Here is a 19,449-nt window from a genome sequence, read left to right on the forward strand (position 1 = left end):
CACCCATTGGCAACATGGGTAAATCAGTGCCGCCCCACAGTGTCCATCAGTGCCACCCCACAGTGTCTATCAGTGCCACCCCACAGTGCCCATCCATGCCCAGTGCCCACCTATCAGTGCCCATCTGTGCCACCCATAAGTATCCATTAGTACCACCCATAAGTGCCGCCCATGAGTGCCCATCTGTGCCGCCCATGAGTGCCCATCAGTGCCGCCCATGAGTGCCCATCAGTGCCGCCTATGTGTGCCCATCAGTGCCCCCTATGTGTGCCCATCAGTGCCGCCTATGTGTGCCCATCAGTGCCGCATACCAGCGCCGCCAATCAGTGCCACCTCATCTGTGCCCGTCAGTACTACCTCATCGATGTCCATCAGTGCCATCTCATCGGTGCCCATCAGTGCCGCCATATCAGTGCCCGTAATTGAAAGAGAAAACTTACTTATTTACAAAAAAATTTACAGAAAAAAATAAAAACGTAATTTTTTTTCAAAATTTTCAGTCTTTTTATAGTTGTTGCGCAAAAAAAAAAATCGCAGAGGTGATCAAATACCACCAAAAGAAAGCTCTATTTGTGGGGAAAAAAGGACGCCAATTTTGTTTGGGTACAATGTAGCACAACCGCGCAATTGCCATTCAAAGTGCGACAGTGCTGAAAGCTGAAAATTGGCTTGGGCGGGAAGGTGCGTAAGTGCCCTGTATGGAAGTGGTTAATAATAGCCCTAACAATAATGGATACTTTGCAATAATAATAATAACAATTATTATTATTATTATTTTGTAAACTTATATTTCCTTACCCACTATGTAATGCATAATATTGGTTACTTTTCTAAAAATAATAATAATAACTATTATTATTATTATTTTGTAAACTCCTATTTCAGTACTCACTATGTAAATGCACAGCGTTGATTATTTTGTGAAAATATTAATATATATATATATTGTGAACCATTTCATTGCCCACTATGTAATTGCACAGTTTTTGGTTACTTTGTGAATTATCAAAATAATAATTATTATTAGTAGTATTTTGTAAACCCTTACTTCATTACCCAATATGTAAATGCACAATATTGGCTACTTTGTGAACAATAATGATAATCATTATTATTATCTTTTTTTGTCAATTCTTATTTCATTACCAAATATGTACTTGCACAGTGTTGGTTAGTGTTTGAATATTATTATTCTATATTTCTGATTTCTCTGGCAGTAGTTAGTGGTGCATTACCAGGAAATGACCGCTGTGTGTCGCGGTGGAGCAGTGTTGGTGTGCTGTGCTCCCAGTTTCCTGCTCTGGGGGGAGATTGCTGACATCACACTTCTTCTTCTTCTTCTCATTACCTCCCAGCTGATGATCGGGGATCGGGTTGTTGCAGAGAATCTCGGTGTCGGGGAAAGTGAATCGGATCGCAGTGTTGTGGTCTCCGGATGTGATCTGGGAGTTGTGTAGGAGAAGTGTGGAGTCGGAGGAATAGTTCCCTGCCTGGGAGGAGAAGTCCCGGATGGGCTGCCTTGATGTGGATGTATGATCACCCCGGGGGGTGCCGGAGTATTGGGGGGCGAGGAGGAGCAACAAGTCAGGGTGAGTAATGCAGAGGACATGTCTGAACTCGTGTACTCCGCTCCTCTCTATGGCTGCGAGATCCTGCACTGGGCACTTTGGCAGAAGTTAGGGCTCTTCTTCTCCTGGCACACAAGTGGTTATCAGTGTGCAGTGCATTGTGCCTGGCAGCAGATCAGTGCAGTGTCCCAGCAGGGAAGATTAGCAGTGCTGGGTGTTGTGTTGTCACAGTGGCCATGTTCCATTTCCTGTCACTGTGATCTTTGCCCCAGGTATGTACTTACAGTATATACATTATATGCTGTATATACATTATATGCAGTATCTACACAATATACAGTATATACAGTATATACACTATGCAGTATATACATTATATGCATTATATACACTATATGCAGTATACACACTATATGCAGTATATACATTATATACACTATATGCAGTATACATACTATATACACTATATGCATTATATACACTATATGCAGTATATACACTATATGCATTATATACACTATATGCAGTATATACACTATATGCAGTATATACATTATATACACTATATGCAGTATACATACTATATACACTATATGCATTATATACACTATATGCAGTATATACACTATATGCAGTATATACATTATATACACTATATACACTATATGCAGTATATACATTATACTGTATATACTATATGCACAATATACACTATATACAGTATATATATTAACACTGGGCTGTGGGAGCTTCAAGATGACCGTACAGAGCAGGACCGGTCTGGGGGATCACAATACCATACACACAGGGCTGTCTTTAAGGCAGGGAAAAAGGGGTAGCTGCCCTGGGCCCTGTCATTGTTGTGGTGCCCAAAGCAGCTGCCTCATACTTGCCAACTATCCCAGTTTAAATTCCCTTGTCCCTTGAAGTTTTAGTCCTGTGCTGTGTTCTGATATCTCAGTGTGAAGTGCTGCTACTAATGCTGCCCAGCTTTGCCCTATTGTTATGACTCACCTGCAGACCCTGTGTTTACATGTAAATAACTGTCATTCATATGCAAATAACGGGAGCATTCATATGTAAATAGTGTCAGCATTCATATGTATATCATGCCCCTCTGCAGTGAAGAGATGATGTGTTGTAACCTTTAGCAACCAATCAGTGAGCAGTATTACTGTACAATAATCTCTAGCAACCAATCAACAAGCAGAAATCATGTGCTGTAACCTCTAGCAACTAATCAGTGAGCCGTAATGTGTGCTGTAACCTCTAGCAACCAGCCAGTAAGTGGTAATGATATGCTGTAACCTCTGGCAACCAATCGCAATCACTGCCTGATCTGATACAGTAAACTGATTTTAATTCTAGCTGATATGTATTGTATGTCTCAGAGCAGGTGGAGAGCGAAATTTCGGGGGTGGGGGGCCCAAGAAAATGTTTGCCCAGGGTCCAATCAACATTAAAGAGGTCCCTGCTTACACACCGAACTGCCTGCAAAACGTTTTACTTTGCGTTAACAAAAAAAAAAAAAGATTTCCAGCTGCTGTTCCTCTGCTGGCCTGTGTACTCCTTCCTAGCAACTCGCATACATGCTGTTTTGTAGCAACGTCAGAAACTTCCACACGGGTTTCAATTCCAAAGAATTAACCCTTTACAGCCGACAGATGCTGCTGGCCCTTTAAAAGATACGCACTTCCCAGTCATAGGATCGATCTCATTTGTAAACAGCGACCCGTCATTGTCAGTGGCAAGGGACACCAGTGTATATATATATATATATATATATATATATATATATATATATATATAAAGCGCAGCCAGCGTAAGAGTAGAGCCAAAGGCAAATCTTTCTATTTTTTTTCCATTTTGGATAGAGTGATGGAAGGTTATAACCCCGTCCGATTTTTTTTTTTTTTTTTGCCATCTGTGTCCCATCGCAGAGATTTTCCTTCACTTCCTGTCCCACAGCCAAACAGGAAGTAAGTGTAAATCCCTCCAAAGTGATGGAATCCTGGATGTCCCCTACGGCAGATATTCCTTCTATTACTGTTCTGAGAACAACCCCAAATTGTTGATTTTCTTTTACTTTCACTTTTGATTATAATGGTAAACAGAATAAATAGAGAAGGTGAGCCTCTGTAACAGGGACACAGACAGCTTTAAAAACTGACAGGTGTTCTAATCCCTCTCCACTCTGTCCAAAACCTAAAAAAAGTTTTGCCTTTAGTTATACTTTAACCACTTAAGACCCGGACCTTTATGCAGGTAAAGGACCTGGCCAGTTTTTTGCGATTCGGCACTGCGTCGCTTTAACTGACAATTGCGCGGTCGTGCGACGCGGCTCCCAAACAAAATTGGCGTCCTTTTTTTCCCACAAATAGAGCTTTCTTTTGGTGGTATTTGATCACCTCTGCGGTTTTAATTTTTTTCACTATAAACAAAAATATAGCGACAATTTAGGAAAAAAATGAATATTTTTTACTTTTTGCTATAATAAATATCCCCAAAAAAGATAAACATTTTTTTTTCTCAGTTTAGGCCGATATGTATTCTTCTACCTATTTTTGGTAAAAAAAATCACAATAAGCGTTTATCGATTGGTTTGTCCAAAATTTATAGCGTTTACAAAATAGGAGATAGTTTTATTGCATTTTTATTAATATTTTTTTTTTACTACTAATGGCGGCGATCAGCGATTTTTTTCGTGACTGCGACATTATGGCAGACACATCGGACATTTTTGACACATTTTTGGGACCATTGTCATTTTCACAGCAAAAAAATGCTATAAAAATGCATTGTTTACTGTGAAAATGACAATTGCAGTTTGGGAGTTAACCACTAGGGGGCGCTGAAGGGGTTAAGTGTGACCTCATATGTGTTTCTAACTGTAGGGGGCGGGGCTGGACGTGTGACGTCATCGATCGTGTTTCCCTATATCAGGGAACACACGATCAATGACACTGCCACAACGAAGAACAGGGAAGGTGTGTTTACACATACCTCTCCCCGTTCTTCAGCTCCGGAGGACCGATCGCGGGACACCGGCGGCGATCGGGTCCCGCAGGCGTGGTCACGGAGCTTCGGACCGGGTCGCGTGCACACGGACGTATATCGGCGTGAAGGGGTCCTTAAGTGGTTCTTTTGAGAAATCCTCACTTCCTGTTCTTCTGTCTGTAACTACACACAGTAATGTGAGGCTTTCTACCTGGTGTGGAGAAGGCCTCTTGAGGGGGGAGGGGGCGAGTAGGAGTGTCAGGACACTCTCTACTTTGCAGATAGAGAAAGGAGCTGTGTGTTAGTGGGCGTCCTGACCCTCCTGCTCGCCCCCTCCCCCCTCAAGAGGCTTTCTCTGGTTGGGCATTCACTTAAATTATAATAAGTGCATTTTTATTATTTTGTGGTCTTTGAGTGGATTGTTGGTGTGCAAACCCGTTTCTGAAATGTTACTAGGAGCAGCGGGATGACTTGGAGGAAGGATGCCTGGGTGGTGTCAGGATTAAGTAAGATTGGAGCTGGCAGGAATCAGTGCAATAAAATATACCAATTATATGTCTTCAGGGTGTCACCACATAGGTCAGGCACTGGATGGTTTTCCTGTGCTCTATCCAGCAATATTACATCGAAGGAGGATGCATGCACATGGGCGGTTTGGCCCGTCGGTAATAAATCCCAGTGGGACGCACAGGTGCCGTGTCCAGGACCCACCGCCGCCTGCCTGTCAAAATGTATGACAGACTGAAGTATGCGCAGCCAGACTCTGTACTGAGCTGTTCTTGCATTTTAAGCAGGGCAGGAATTGTGTGTCCGGGCATAGGGATCGGCAGAAATTCCAACAGTGGGTAGCCCTGCCAGCTCAATAAAAGTCAATTACCCAGTCGAGTTTTGTTGAAGGAGCTGGCCTGAGCAATTGTCAGCTAGGCAGCTACAGGCATTATTTGGGTACTCTGACAGCCGTGGTGCACTGTGTTTTCAAGAAAGGGTTGTTTCCTTTTTTCCCCTGTGCTGTGGTGCCTCGGCAGATTATTATTATTATTAATTAAATATTATATAAATCCTGAATAATAATAATTTATTTATTTAAAAAGTTAAAAACTTTCATTGCGTACTTCAGCAAGACGGTAAATCTTACAGAAGTAAATAGTGACACAGAACTTGGAGGTACAGTGCCTTGAAAAAGTATTCATACCCCTTGTCATTTTCCACATTATGTCATGTTACAACCAAAAATGTACCGTATTTATCGCGGTATAACGCGCTCCCGCCTATACCGCGCACCCCTAAAAGTGCCCCCAATCCTGTGGAAAAAAAGTTTTTTTTGTACTTACAGTTTTGGTGTCTTGCGCGGCGTCCATCGGCGGCCTCGTCGGGTCCGGCGTCCTTCTGCGGCTTCGGGTGTCCTCTTCGTCGGGTACGGCGTCCTTCTGCGGCTTTGGGTGTCCTCTTCGTCGGGTCCGGCGTCCTTCTGCGGCATTCTCGCGTCCTCCGCGCTCGTTTCCCGCGCTGAGTTTGAATACTGCGCCGACATATACAGAGCGCAGTACACTCGTGTATTGTCGGCAATGCTCGGCTACCCGCACTGACGTCCTGTACGTCCAGGACGTGAGCGCGGAAGTAGCCGAGACTGCCCGACTATACCCGAGTGTACTGCGCTTGGTATATGTCGGCGCAGTATTCAAAACTCGGCGCGGGAAAGCGGGTATAGGCGTATACCACGCACCCACGATTTTGCCCTGATTTTCAGGGCAAAAAAGTGCGCGGTATACGCCGATAAATACGGTAAATGTATTTTATTGGGATTTTATGTGATAGACCAACACAAAGTGGCACATAATTGTGAAGTGGAAGGAAAATGATAAATGGTTTTCAAAATCTTTTACAAATAAATATGTGAAAAGTGTGGGGTGCATTTGTATTCAGCCCCCCTGAGTCAATAGAACCACCTTTCACTGCAATTACAGCTGCAAGTCTTTTTGGGTATATCTCTACCAGCTTTGCACATCTAGAGAGTGACATTTTTGCCCATTCTTCTTTGCAACATAGCTCAAGCTCTGTCAGATTGTATGGAGAGGGTCTGTGAACAGCAATTTTCAAGTCTTGCCACAGATTCTCAATTGGATTGACTTTGACTGGACCATTCTAACACATAAATATGCTTTGATCTAAACCAGTGGTCTCCAAACTGTGGCCCGAGGGCCAGATGCGGCCCTTTGCTTGCCTTTATCCGGCCCTTGGAGCACTATCCCTCCCACTGATACGAGACACTATTCTGCCATCTGACACCGACAATGGAGCACCATTTCTCCCGCTGACACCACTAATGGGGCACTATTCCTCCCTATGATACCAGCAATGGGGCACTATTCCTCCCCCTAATACCAGATGTTTACTCCCACTGATGCCAGGAAAATGTTCACTCCCGCTGGCCAAAGTCCGGCCCTCCAAGAGTCTGAAGCACAATAAACCGGCCCTTTGTTTAGAATGTTTGGAGACCCCTGATCCAAACCATTTCATTGTAGCTCTGGCTGTATGTTTAGGGTCGTTGTCATTCTGGAAGGTGAACCTTCACCCCAGTCTCAATTCTTTTTCAGTGACTTCAGTTTGCAGTCCAGTAATCCGGTGAACACAAACGCTCGGGGCATTGGACTGCAAACCGCTGCCGGACCTGTGTGAACCCGGCCTTAAAGCGGGGGTTCACCCCAATTTTTTTTCCTTAAATTACATCTAGCAGATCCAGCATACTAAGGACATTACATTTCGGCAGGTCATTTTTTTTTTCTCGGTACATACCTTTATATCCTGATGTTGTCCAGGGCTTCCGGGTTCCGATGACTGCAGGACTGGGCGTTCCTATCCTTCCGATCGATGATTGACGTCTTGTGAAACAGGTGACCTGTCGCACAAAGCGCGTCACCAGATGTCTGGAAATAGCTGAGCTGCGAGTCGGCACTATACGGCGCCTGCACAGTCAGCTCTACACGGCGGGCGCAGGCGCCGTATAGTGCCGACTCGCAGCTCGGCTATTTCCGGAAATCTGGTGACGCGCGTTGTGCGACAGGTCACCTGTTTCACAAGACGTCAATCATCGATCGAAAGGATAGGAACGCCCAGTCCCGCAGTCATCGGAACCCTGAGGCTGGGATAGGAACGCCCAGTCCCGAAGTCATCAGAACGAGGAAGCCCTGGACAAAATCCGGATATAAAGGTAAGTACAGAGAAAAAAAAAAACCTGCCGAAATGAAATGTCCTTACTATTGTACTATTAATGTAAAAAATTTGTTTTTTGGGTGAACCTCCACTTTAATGAAATTGGCTGTCCCAATAGGTCTTATCCAAAATAAAGACCATGGCGTTGTATTGGGTCCACCGATTTCCTTAGAATGTCATTCTATCCTGTGCCATGGTATCTCCTTGTTGTGGTTGGTTTAGGTTTGTTCTTCCCTATCGGTCAGGAAAGTTCTCTGTTAGGTGAAGCTGATAACACTGACAATCCCTTAGAGTAAACACTGGCAGTTCTGACATATTGAGCTCTTTATAATAAAGTGGATTCTACATAACCGCACATTAGACCTGTGTATGAACAAACTACAGCGCATACAACTACTCATGTGTCATGGCTTGTCAAAAGTATGCTGCAAGTGTAATTTATCTTATGCAGAATACCGCAACATGCACACCTGCCCCTGTGCGTACAATTCCGGATTTATCGTGCAACCAGGAGGTAAAAGTGCCCCGTCCAGCCACGGTGCCTGCAGCAGGTGAAAGTCTATGACAGGCTGAAATATGTTGTGACTGGGTGCTATACCGAGTGGTATTTGTGTATAGGGCCCTATGGGGGAAATTTACTAAAACTGGAGCATTCAGAATGTGGTGCAGATGTGCATAGTAGGCAATTCGCTTCTAACTCCAGCTTGTTCAATTAGGCTTTGATAATAAAACCTAAAAGTGGATTGATTTCTATACGGAGTTGCACCAGATTTTGCATGCTCCAGTGTTAGTAAATCTTCCTTGATGCATTTAGGGAAGTATGCCTATAACACAGAACACCTGCGTTTTGGCATATAATATTAGGTTTGAGTACCACTCTGTACAGCGTCCAGCCACAGCGTAGTTTAATGTCATAGACGTTGATGGGCTGTAGGCACCGGAGATGGACGCTGCACCTGCACCTGTGCTTCCCGGGCACACAAAATCATTGGGATTGGATGCCCAGTGTGCAAGGGGCATTATATGTGTAGCAAACAAAAAGCATACTGTACTACCGGGTTGGCTCTAGAGTCGTCGTGTCAAACTATTTCATTGCAGGCCGCATCAGCATTATGGTTGGCCTCAGAGGGCTGGTTGTATTTGCAAGACTATATAAATTGATCTACTCTTTATCATATTAAAAATTGCCTCTGCCCCCCCGATTATTACTGGTATTAGTAATGACGTAAAGGGGTTGTAAACCCTCGTGTTTTTTCACCTTAAAGGGGAGTTCCACCCACAATTTCACTTTTTAAATATAAATACCCCTGTAATACACAAGCTTAATGTAGTCTAGTAAAGTTAGTCTGTAAACTAAGGTCCGTTTTGTTAGGTTGTTAGAGCATTTAGTTAGTTTATAATCTAGAAATAGACCGTGGCCATCTTAAGTGTGGGCATCATGAAGCCAGACTGTATGACTTCCTGGATTTCAGCCTTGCAGATCTCGCACATGCTCAGTGCTGCACAAGCGATGTAATAGGTTTCAGTGAGGTTTCCATAGCAACGGGAGTGTCAGAGGAAGTTGCCGCCCCTTCTCTATGCAAATAGGCTATTTGCAAGGACTACTGGGATACATGATTCCTATCCCAGAAACCCTTGCGAATAGCCTTGTGACTTAATAGCCTAGGCTAATAAGGAGGAGGAAGTAATGAAGGACTACAAAAAAAAGGTATTTACAAGCGACAAAATAAATAAAAATTGTCCATTCTGAACACTATGAGATTAGGGCATGCAGCACAGACAAACATACAAAAAATGGGTGGAACTCCACTTTAATGCATCCTATGCATTAAAATGGTTGTATACCCTTTTTTGTATTTTTACCTACAGGTAAGCCTATAATAACCTGTAGGTAAAATGAATATCTCCTAAACCTCCACTCACAGCGCCGGAGCCGCAAACCCAGAAGACATGCTGAGGGGAAAGTCGAGGATCGGGGCCACTCTGTGCAAAACTAGCTGCACAGTGGAGGTGACGTAAAACACTGCGACGAGCCGAGAAAAATAAATTTCCATGCTTACGGGCATGCAGCGACTTGATTCTGAGCATGCGTGGGTTTTTTCTCCTTTGGTGTTGCACACAGACAATGGGAATTTCCTATCGTTTTTTTTTTCGATCAGAAAAAAATAAAACATGTTCTATTTTTAAACACCGATGGGAAAAAAGTCCGATGGGGCCCACACATGATCGGAATTTCCAATGAAAGGTCCATCTGACTTTTTACATCTGAAATTCCGATCGTGTGTACACGGCATAAGTGCGTTGGCACTCCCTCCAGCTTGCAAGCTGACAGCCTGTACAGAGGTAGGATCTGAAAGCTGGAGGGAGTCTGTGCAGAAGCCTGACATTGCACCCCCGATCTGCTGATCAGGTTGTGCAATACTTTGCGGCTTCTGTTAAGAAAACATTTATAAATGCACATTTTTTTAACCTGCAAAAAATGCGCATTTATTATTTCTTAGTAAAAGGTGAATGTATTTTTATGTTTTTATGATTTAGATTTTTTAATACTTTCTTTGTTTAGGACCTCATTACAGATACATTTTTCAGCAAATAAATAAGAGTCCAGGCGCAGCTGAGCAGTATTGGTACAGCGCTTGTGGAAAAGCAATAAGCAGGGATTTTTGTTTTTTGACCACACATACACTTTAAAGATTGCCACACGCTTGTTATGTTGGGAAATCGTTCTTTTTTTAATATTTGTAGCAAATGTTATGTCTAGGTTTGAGTTTTATTTCAGTTTGTTGGGATGAACCCAGAGGACTATATTAATCACACAGCTGCGTCACCGCTGACCGAGACGCGTTGTGTCTGAAACGAAGACACACAATCATGCAGTATGTATATGTTTGTGTGATATATACAACGTGAGACTGCTAATTGATCTTTTTTTGGGCTGTGGTTGCCAAGCAATTGCAGTTTAATATTGGCATAACCTAATAGTTTTTTTTCTTTTGTATGTGAGGTGATTCATTGAAGGATTTTCTGTGAGGAAACTTAATGAATTAGTCACACATAATAAAAGGGCAAAAAATCCATTAGAGACTATCCTAAACAGCACTATGGCTGAGATTGTGTGTGCGGCTGTGTGAAGGATGTGATCTCTAAGCATGGACATTGTCTCTGGCCACCAAGATTGTGAGAGCTGTGAACACCCTATCCTGTGGCACATGGAAGATTTCAGAAATGACTCATAAATCAATCCTTTCTCACACTTGAAATAGCTCTGAGGCCTGGACAGGTTGATGTACTTTATGTACTGGAGGGTGGTGGTGGGCACCTGCTACAATATAGGGCCTCACACTGGGCCTCACACTTGGCCTCACACTAAGCCTCATGCCGCGTACACACAATCATTTTTCGGCATGTAGAAAAAACGATCTTTTTCCAACTTCATCATTAAGCCCTGGTTCACACTGGGTACGATTTGGAACGATTTGAGATGCGATTTGACATGTCAAATCGCATCTCAAATCGGCGGCAATTGTCGGCAATGGCACTGTCCTAATCAGTGCGACACCGCATCTGCGATTTCAAAAAGTAGTTCCTGTACTACTTTTTGCGATTTCGGGCCGCGATTTACATTAAATTGCGGCCAAAATCGCGGCAAAATCGCAGCCGCGAAATCGCGGTAAAATCGCGCATTTTACCACGATTTTGAATTCGCAGCAGTGTGAACCTAGGCTAAAACGACGTTGCCCACACACCATTGTTTAAAAAAAATGCTCTAGCTTAGCGTGGTGACAGACAATACGTACAACGGCACTATAAAGGGGAAGTTCCATTCGGATGACGCCACCCTTGGGGCTGCTTTAGCGGATTCCGTGTTAATAAAAGACGATTCGCGCTTTTCTGTCTGTTACAGCGTGATGAATGTGCTTACTCCATTACGAATGGTAGTTTTACCAGAACGAGCGCTCCCATCTCATAACTTGCTTCTGAGCATGCGTGGGTTTTTAATGTAGTTTTAGGCCACACACGATCATTTTTTACAACCCGAAAAACGACATTGTTTAAAACGTTGTTAAAAAATGCAGCATGTTCGAATTTTTTTTTTCCATTTTTCATAAAACGAAAAATGATGTGAAGCCCACACACGATCATTTTAAATGACATTTTTTAAAAACAACGTTTTTTTCATGCCGAAAAATGATCGTGTGTACGCGGCATCACACTAGGCCTCCAGCTCTTCCAATACAGGTTCATGGGTGTTTTTGTTTTAAATGATACCTATGCACAGCAGTTGTAGAATCATTTTAAAGTGTATTTTTTTTTAAATTGTTGTAAAGGCAATACAATTTTTACTTTAAAGCATTAGTGAAGTCTTAAACAAAATATAAAGTTCTGGTCCCCCTGCAAGTTAATGGCATAACGTGCTAGTATGCACCACATACTAGCACTTTATGACAGGCTGACCAATAAAACAGATTCTCCCAGCGGGGCAATGTCACCACTGCCAGTCTCCCTTCTCTTTAGTAGACCCTGGCCATTCGAATGGCTGAGCCGCGACAATGTCACTCCCGTACATGTGCACGGATGTCACGATCACGGCACAGCGCTCTGGATTGATAGTACATTTAGTGTGACCTCAATTTGAAGCATAGTGTGCATGCGCCGGTCACTTCACCAGCTGCAGAACTTGTGCATGTTTAGGAGATATTCATTGAGCCTACAGGTACGCTTTATTATAAGCATACCTTTTAGGTTCAAGTGGCCGAACCGAGTTTACTACCGCTTTAATGCATTCCCTGCATTAGGATATAACAAATTTCCCATCTCCCCCAAGTACCTACCTGAGTTCATTCTTGATTCAGCGCCGTACTGTGCTGTCCGTTCTCTCTTTTTCTCCTCACAGGGCATGGAGGCAGCAGGATTGGCTCCTGCTGCTGTCAATCAAATACTTTGAGGAGGAGGCAGGGTGCGGGGCTGAGCCGAGCTGGGTGTGTCTATAGATGCACACAGACCAGCTTGGGAGAGAACCCGCAGGTGTACCCCCATAGGAAGTGGACAGAGAAGAAGAGGAGCCCAGAAAGACGGTGCCATACCATTACACAGCGCAATATATTTTTTTTTATTATTTGAAAAAAAATATTGTTTACAACCATTTTAAATCTGAAGTTTAGGTATGTCAATTTTTACATACTTACTTTGGTGCAGAGTCCCGGGGTGGGCAAACTGCAGCCCACCAGCTGTTGTGGAACTACATGTCACATACTGACAGTTACAAGTAGGGTTGTCCCGATACCGATACCAGTATCGGTATCGGGACCGATACCGAGTATTAGCGGGAGTACTCGTACTCCCGCTAATACCGCCGATACTGGAATAGAATACTTCCCCGTAAGCCCCCCCCCCCCTCGCCGCCGCCACCGCCGCCATCACCGCCGCCGCCGACACCACCGCCGCTGCCACGTTAATCACCGCGGCGCGGGGAACATTACAGACAGCTTTCTTTTCAACAGCTGTTTTCCCCGCCATGCATAGACACTCCCCCTTGGACAGATCTGTCCAATCGCGAGCAAGGGGGAGTGTCTCTATACACAGCGCGGCAGGGAAAACAGCTGTTGAAAAGAAAGCTGTCTGAAATGTTCCACGCGCCGCGGTGATTAACGTGGCAGCGGCGGCGACGGCATCATAACAGGTACGAGGGACATTGCTGGAGGATATACTGGGGACATTGCTGGAGGATATACTGGGGACATTGCTGGAGGATATACTGGGGACATTGCTGGAGGATATACTGGGGACATTGCTGGAGGATATACTGGGGACATTGCTGGAGGATATACTGGGGACATTGCTGGAGGATATACTGGGGACATTGCTGGAGGATATACTGGGGACATTGCTGGAGGATATACTGGGGACATTGCTGGATATACTGGGGACATTGCTGGATATACTGGGGACATTGCTGGATATACTGGGGACAATGCTGGATATACTGGGGACATTGCTGGATATACTGGGGACATTGCTGGATATACTGGGGACATTGCTGGATATACTGGGGACAATGCTGGATATACTGGGGACAATGCTGGATATACGGGGACATTGCTGGATATACGGGGGACATGGCTGGATATACGGGGGACAATGCTGCATGTGGGGGGGACATGGCTGCATGTGGGGGGACATGGCTGGATATGTGGGGGACATGGCTGGTTATATGGGGGACATGGCTGCAATATGTTTGGGGACATGGCTGCATTTGTGGGGGGACATGGCTGCATCTGTGGGGGGGGACATGGCTGCATATGTGGGGGGACATGGCTGCATTTGGGGACACATTTAAAAAAAAGTATCGGTATTCGGTATCGGCGAGTACATAAAAAAAAGTATCGGTACTTGTACTCAGTCCTAAAAAAGTGGTATCGGGACAACCCTAGTTACAAGTATGACTTCCAGAGACAGAGGCACGATGGCACTTGTAGTTCCAAAAAAGCTGGATGGGCACAGTTTTTCCAACCTTGGTCCAGACTGATACTCAACCCTGAAGCCATTTTGATATTTGCATAACTTTTCACAAGAGTCAGCCCATACCTTGTACCAGGGCTGAGGACTCTTGAGTGGAGTTACTGAGGCAGGGCTGTGATGCCTTCAGGAACCCTGCTGGCCCCTCCCACCAGTCATAATCTGTCTGCATTGCATAGAGAAGCACTGAGATTCAGTGATGAGATCACTGAGTCTAAAATAAGGTATGTAATGACAAAAGAGAGATTTTATTAAAATAATTAACATGTTGATAAAGGGCAGTGGGTTGCAAAATATAGCAGATTAAGGGAACACGCTAAAAAGGCACTACAAACATGCTTCAAATGCACCACACCCCTTAAAGCCCAGCCCAAAAACATAGAAAAATTCACTGCTTCAAATGCATTTAAACATCCAGTCAAAAACACAGTTATGTTCAGTTTCTGGTGTGAATGGGTCCTAGATGTCAGCTTTTAAAAAGTATCTAAAGGCCTGTTCACACCACATGCAGTCCAGTGCATTTTTTTTCTGCATCAGAAACGCATGGAGAGTGGGTCATATGGTTTTCAATGGCATAGTTCACACCAGTGTGGTCAGTTCCAGAAAAAAAAGTCGATTTTTTTTTCTGCACTGAACTGCACTGGAATGCAGTAAAACACACAGGTCCCCATTTAAGGTGAAGAAAAAAGAAAGGGGAAAAAATTCACTGGAAAGCATCGGAAACATTAAAAAGCATCTGGACTGCATTTCTATGGTGTGAACTTGCCCTAAAGCCAAAACATTTAGAGAAGAGGAGGGTTAGAAGCCCTTTCAGGTATTACTGTGTCCCCAATAGTGAGATTCCAGATTTCCAGATGTCCTGGTGCCCTTTTTCACTGGGAATGAAAGTGAAGGAAAAGCCAACATTTTGAATTGTCACCATTACAGTAGTAATTAGGGTTGTCCCGATACCACTTTTTTAGGACCGAGTACAAGTACCGATACTTTTTTTCAAGTAGTTGCCGATACCGAATACCGATACTTTTTTTAAATGTGTCCCCAAATGCAGCCATGTCCCCCCCATATGCAGCCATGTCCCCCACATATGCAGCCATTGTCCCTCTAGCCATGTCCCTCACATATGCAGCCATGTCCCTCTAGCCATGTCCCTCACATATGCAGCCATGTCCCTCTAGCCATGTCCCTCACATATGCAGCCATGTCCCTCACATATGCAGCCATGTCCCTCTAGCCATGTCCCTCACATATGCAGCCATGTCCCTCTAGCCATGTCCCTCACATATGCAGCAATGTCCCTCTAGCCATGTCCCTCACATATGCAGCCATGTCCCTCTAGCCATGTCCCTCACATATGCAGCCATGTCCCTCTAGCCATGTCCCTCACATATGCAGCCATGTCCCTCACATATGCAGCCATGTCCCTCTAGCCATGTCCCTCACATATGCAGCCATGTCCCTCTAGCCATGTCCCTCACATATGCAGCAATGTCCCTCTAGCCATGTCCCTCACATATGCAGCAATGTCCCTCTAGCCATGTCCCTCACATATGCAGCCATGTCCCTCTAGCCATGTCCCTCACATATGCAGCCATGTCCCTCACATATGCAGCCATGTCCCTCTAGCCATGTCCCTCACATATGCAGCACTGTCCCTCTAGCCATGTCCCTCACATATGCAGCAATGTCCCTCTAGCCATGTCCCTCACATATGCAGCAATGTCCCTCTAGCCATGTCCCTCACATATGCAGCCATGTCCCTCACATATGCAGCAATCTCCCTCTAGCCATGTCCCTCACATATGCAGCAATGTCCCTCTAGCCATGTCCCTCGATGCGGTGGCGCGATGCGGCGGCATCGGCGGGGGGGGGGGGAAAGGGGGGGAAAGTATTCTATTTAGGTATCGGGGGTATTTGCGCGAGTACGAGTACTCCCGCAAATACTCGGTATCGGTCCCGATACCGATACTGGTATCGGTATCTGGACAACCCTAGTAGTAATTGCAAAATCTTTCAGTGGAGACGCCTGTTCCAATGAAAGATGACTAAGGCCCCTTTCACACTGGGCAGGGGAGGTGCGGTGGCGGTATAGCGGCGCGATCTTTAGCGCCGCTATACTGTCGTATATTCAGCCGCTAGCGGTGCGGTTTTAACCCACGCTAGCGGCCGAAAAAGGGTTAATACCGCCGGCAATGCTCCTCTGCAGAGGCGCATTGCCGGCGGTATCACCGCGGTTTCCCATTGATTTCAATGGGAAGGAGCGGTATAGGAGCGGTAAACCCCTCACACCTATACCGCTCCAAAGATTTTTTTCCTCCCGCCAGCGCATCGCCTCAGTGTGAAAGCCCTCATGCTGGGGCAGGATTATTTATTTCAGGCGTTATTTATGCGCTATTTTTAGCGCTAAAACGCCTGAGATACACCTCAGTGCGAAAGGGGCCTTATGCCGCGTACAGACGGTCGTTTTTTGTGATGAAAAAAAACGTCGTTGGGGAAAACTTTGTTTTATGTCTTCTGAAAAACGACAAAAAAAAAAAAAATTCGAACATGATTGAATTTTTTGTGTCGTTTTTCAAAACTTTGTTTTTTGTGTCAATTAAAATGATAGTGTGTGTGGGCAAAACGACGTTTAAAACGATGTTTTTAAACCCGCGCATGCTCAGAAGCAAGTTATGAAGCTAGCTTCAATGGAAAAGAGTGCTGAACATAACCGCGATTTGCTAGAGAATTTTGAAAAAACGTTGGTGTGTAGGTAACGTCGTTTTTGAAAATGAAGTTTCAAAAACGTCGTTTTATTTCATGATTTAAAACGTCGTTTTATATCATCACAAAAAACGACCGTCTGTACGCGGCATTAGAGAAGATTTCCCTCATTTTGAAGAGTTCTACTCTTGCTTCCCATTATATCTATGGAACAGGAAGTGAAATGAATTCTCAGCAAAGGGACACTGGTAGCAAAGGAGCACTGACAGGGGAATTGATCTTTTCTTATTCCAGGGGTCTCCAAACTATGGCCCACGGGCCAATTCCAGCCTACTGCAATATTTTATATAGCCCTGATGGGGTTGGGGGAGGAGGGTTGGGGGGCTCTGATGTTTATTTGGAATTTCTTTGCTTTGTTTTACTTCTTTTTTTCTGTTGGGGGGGGGGGGGAGCTGGAAGTGTGGAATACCTGCAGTGGCCTATAGAGCAGGGCAGCGATGTTGTTTCAGGACGGGTTGCCTGAAAGGTAAATATAGATGATCTTCCCTACAGGGCTGTCTTGTTTTTTTTTGTTTTGTTGTTTACATGCATGCATTTGTATTGTAATGAGTTTCTATTCATGACAATAAGTTACCATATTCATCTAAAAATAATACAGCACAATGTAATGAACATGCTCTGAGTTTAGATGATTGCACTTGCAGAAAAATCTATCTGAGGCATTTTTAGATGTGTCGAAGACAGAGGCATCAAAAAGCGTCCAGGAACCCCGGCCGGCGGTATGTGCGTACCACAACACCTCAATGGAAACATTATTTTCCACAGAATGGTGTTTGTTGTTATGGAACGGTTCAGGCATAGACATCCAGAGCCTTTCCTGTGGGGGTAAATACACTCATGCTGTGCCAGCAGTCACACACAGTCCAGGGCCTTGTTTTGGGAAAAGGGAAAATTCTCAGGGGCCATGTACATATTCTATCCCATCAACATGTTTCCCACAAACTGTGTTTTGGAAAGTGATTTATAGTGGAAAAAAAGAAACTGGCTAAGAACATGAATGTAACAAATGCAGCATGTCTTATCACATGGACACTAGGCCGGCATAACACCAGCTGATATATGTTAGTGTATATAAACCCTGACAGACAACTTTTATTATTTGCTCCCTTTTGGTCTGCTAAATACAAAATTTAAAGCGTTTTTGTTATCTTTGTTTAATAAATGCAAAAAATGCTTGTTGTTTCTGACAGAAATCTTGTCAGCTGAACGTATCCTGTGCTATCTGTCTGTACACAAGGAGGGGTTATGTATATGAGGGGGGAGGAGATGAGGGGAAGCCATAAAGTAGGCAGGGCTGACACCACTTGCTTAGAAATTCAAAGCTGTGTTGTCATGTCAAAGAGGAAGGTAGGAGAATATTTCTGGCACAGCAACAGTTATTGCTCTGTACTTGCAGGGTGTTTAAAGTGATGTTTTTTCTGACGGAATTCCGCTCAAGCTTGGGTTGCATACACACGGTCACACAAAAGTTCTCGAAACTTTAGAGCGTTAAGAACGCGGTGACGTACAACACTACGACGAGGCAAGAAAAAGAAATTCAATGCTTCCGAGCATGCGTTGAATTGTTTCCGAGCATGCATGTTTTTATTCCTATTGGAATTTCATACAGACAAACTGATTTTCCGATTGAGAAAAATTGAGAACCTGCTCTCTATCTAAGTTGGTCAGAAATTCCGATGGAAAAAGTCAGATGAAAAGCTCCCTTCGGAAATTCCGACCATGTGTACACGGCATAACACATGTTATGTTTTTATTTTTATTTTGCCCTGACATAGACTTTAAACACATCCCGCCTGGCTGATTAGAAGAATGGCGGCCTTCACAGCGATCAGTTATGCTGATTAGGCGTCATATGATGTCCAGCAGGATAAGCTTCTCATACATGCTCCGGGGGCACGCAGCGAGGCAGTCGGTGGTGCGGTGTGTCGATCCGACACACCTCAGCTCCGATCTAGGTAAAGAGCCTATGACGTAGGCTCTTTATCACATGATCAGCTGTATCCAATTACAGCTGATCACGTGGTAACCAGGAAGTGCTGTTTATCTGCTTACCACCATTCACGCTGACAAGCCACGGGTAGAAGAGAGCCGAGCAGCGGCTCTCCTGATGGAGAGTCTGTGCTGATAATCAGCGCATTGATGATTAGTGCAGACCCATCAGCGATGCTTACCAGTGCTGGCCAGTGATGTCCATCAGTGTCCCACCAGTGCTTGCCCGTAATGCCAGTCAGTGCATTCATTCATTGATGTGGTTAGGATGCATTAAGGTGCATTAAGGTGAAAAAACATGAACCTTTACAACCCCTTTAAGCAATTTTTGAATGAAAATTCGTACAAAATTCTCAGAAAAGCCAAAAAAGCAATGGCCATATTTGAGTAATGACAGGGATCTCCCAGA

General features: G+C 44.4%; 1 protein-coding gene across 1 annotated transcript in view; it reads left to right on the plus strand.

Annotated features, from left to right (window-relative positions):
- Nucleotides 1-1,258: 1,258 nt before the first annotated feature.
- Nucleotides 1,259-19,449, plus strand: part of LOC120940127 (mitogen-activated protein kinase kinase kinase 3-like) — a 181,982-nt gene continuing 163,791 nt past the window's right edge. The window contains exon 1 of the mRNA XM_040352789.1: nt 1,259-1,589. Within this exon, the coding sequence (XP_040208723.1) occupies nt 1,533-1,589 (57 nt within the window). The 5' untranslated portion in view covers nt 1,259-1,532. The remainder of the gene's footprint in view (nt 1,590-19,449) is intronic.

The sequence above is a fragment of the Rana temporaria genome, chromosome 5 (genome assembly GCF_905171775.1).
Source record: "Rana temporaria chromosome 5, aRanTem1.1, whole genome shotgun sequence".
Classification (NCBI taxonomy): domain Eukaryota; kingdom Metazoa; phylum Chordata; class Amphibia; order Anura; family Ranidae; genus Rana; species Rana temporaria.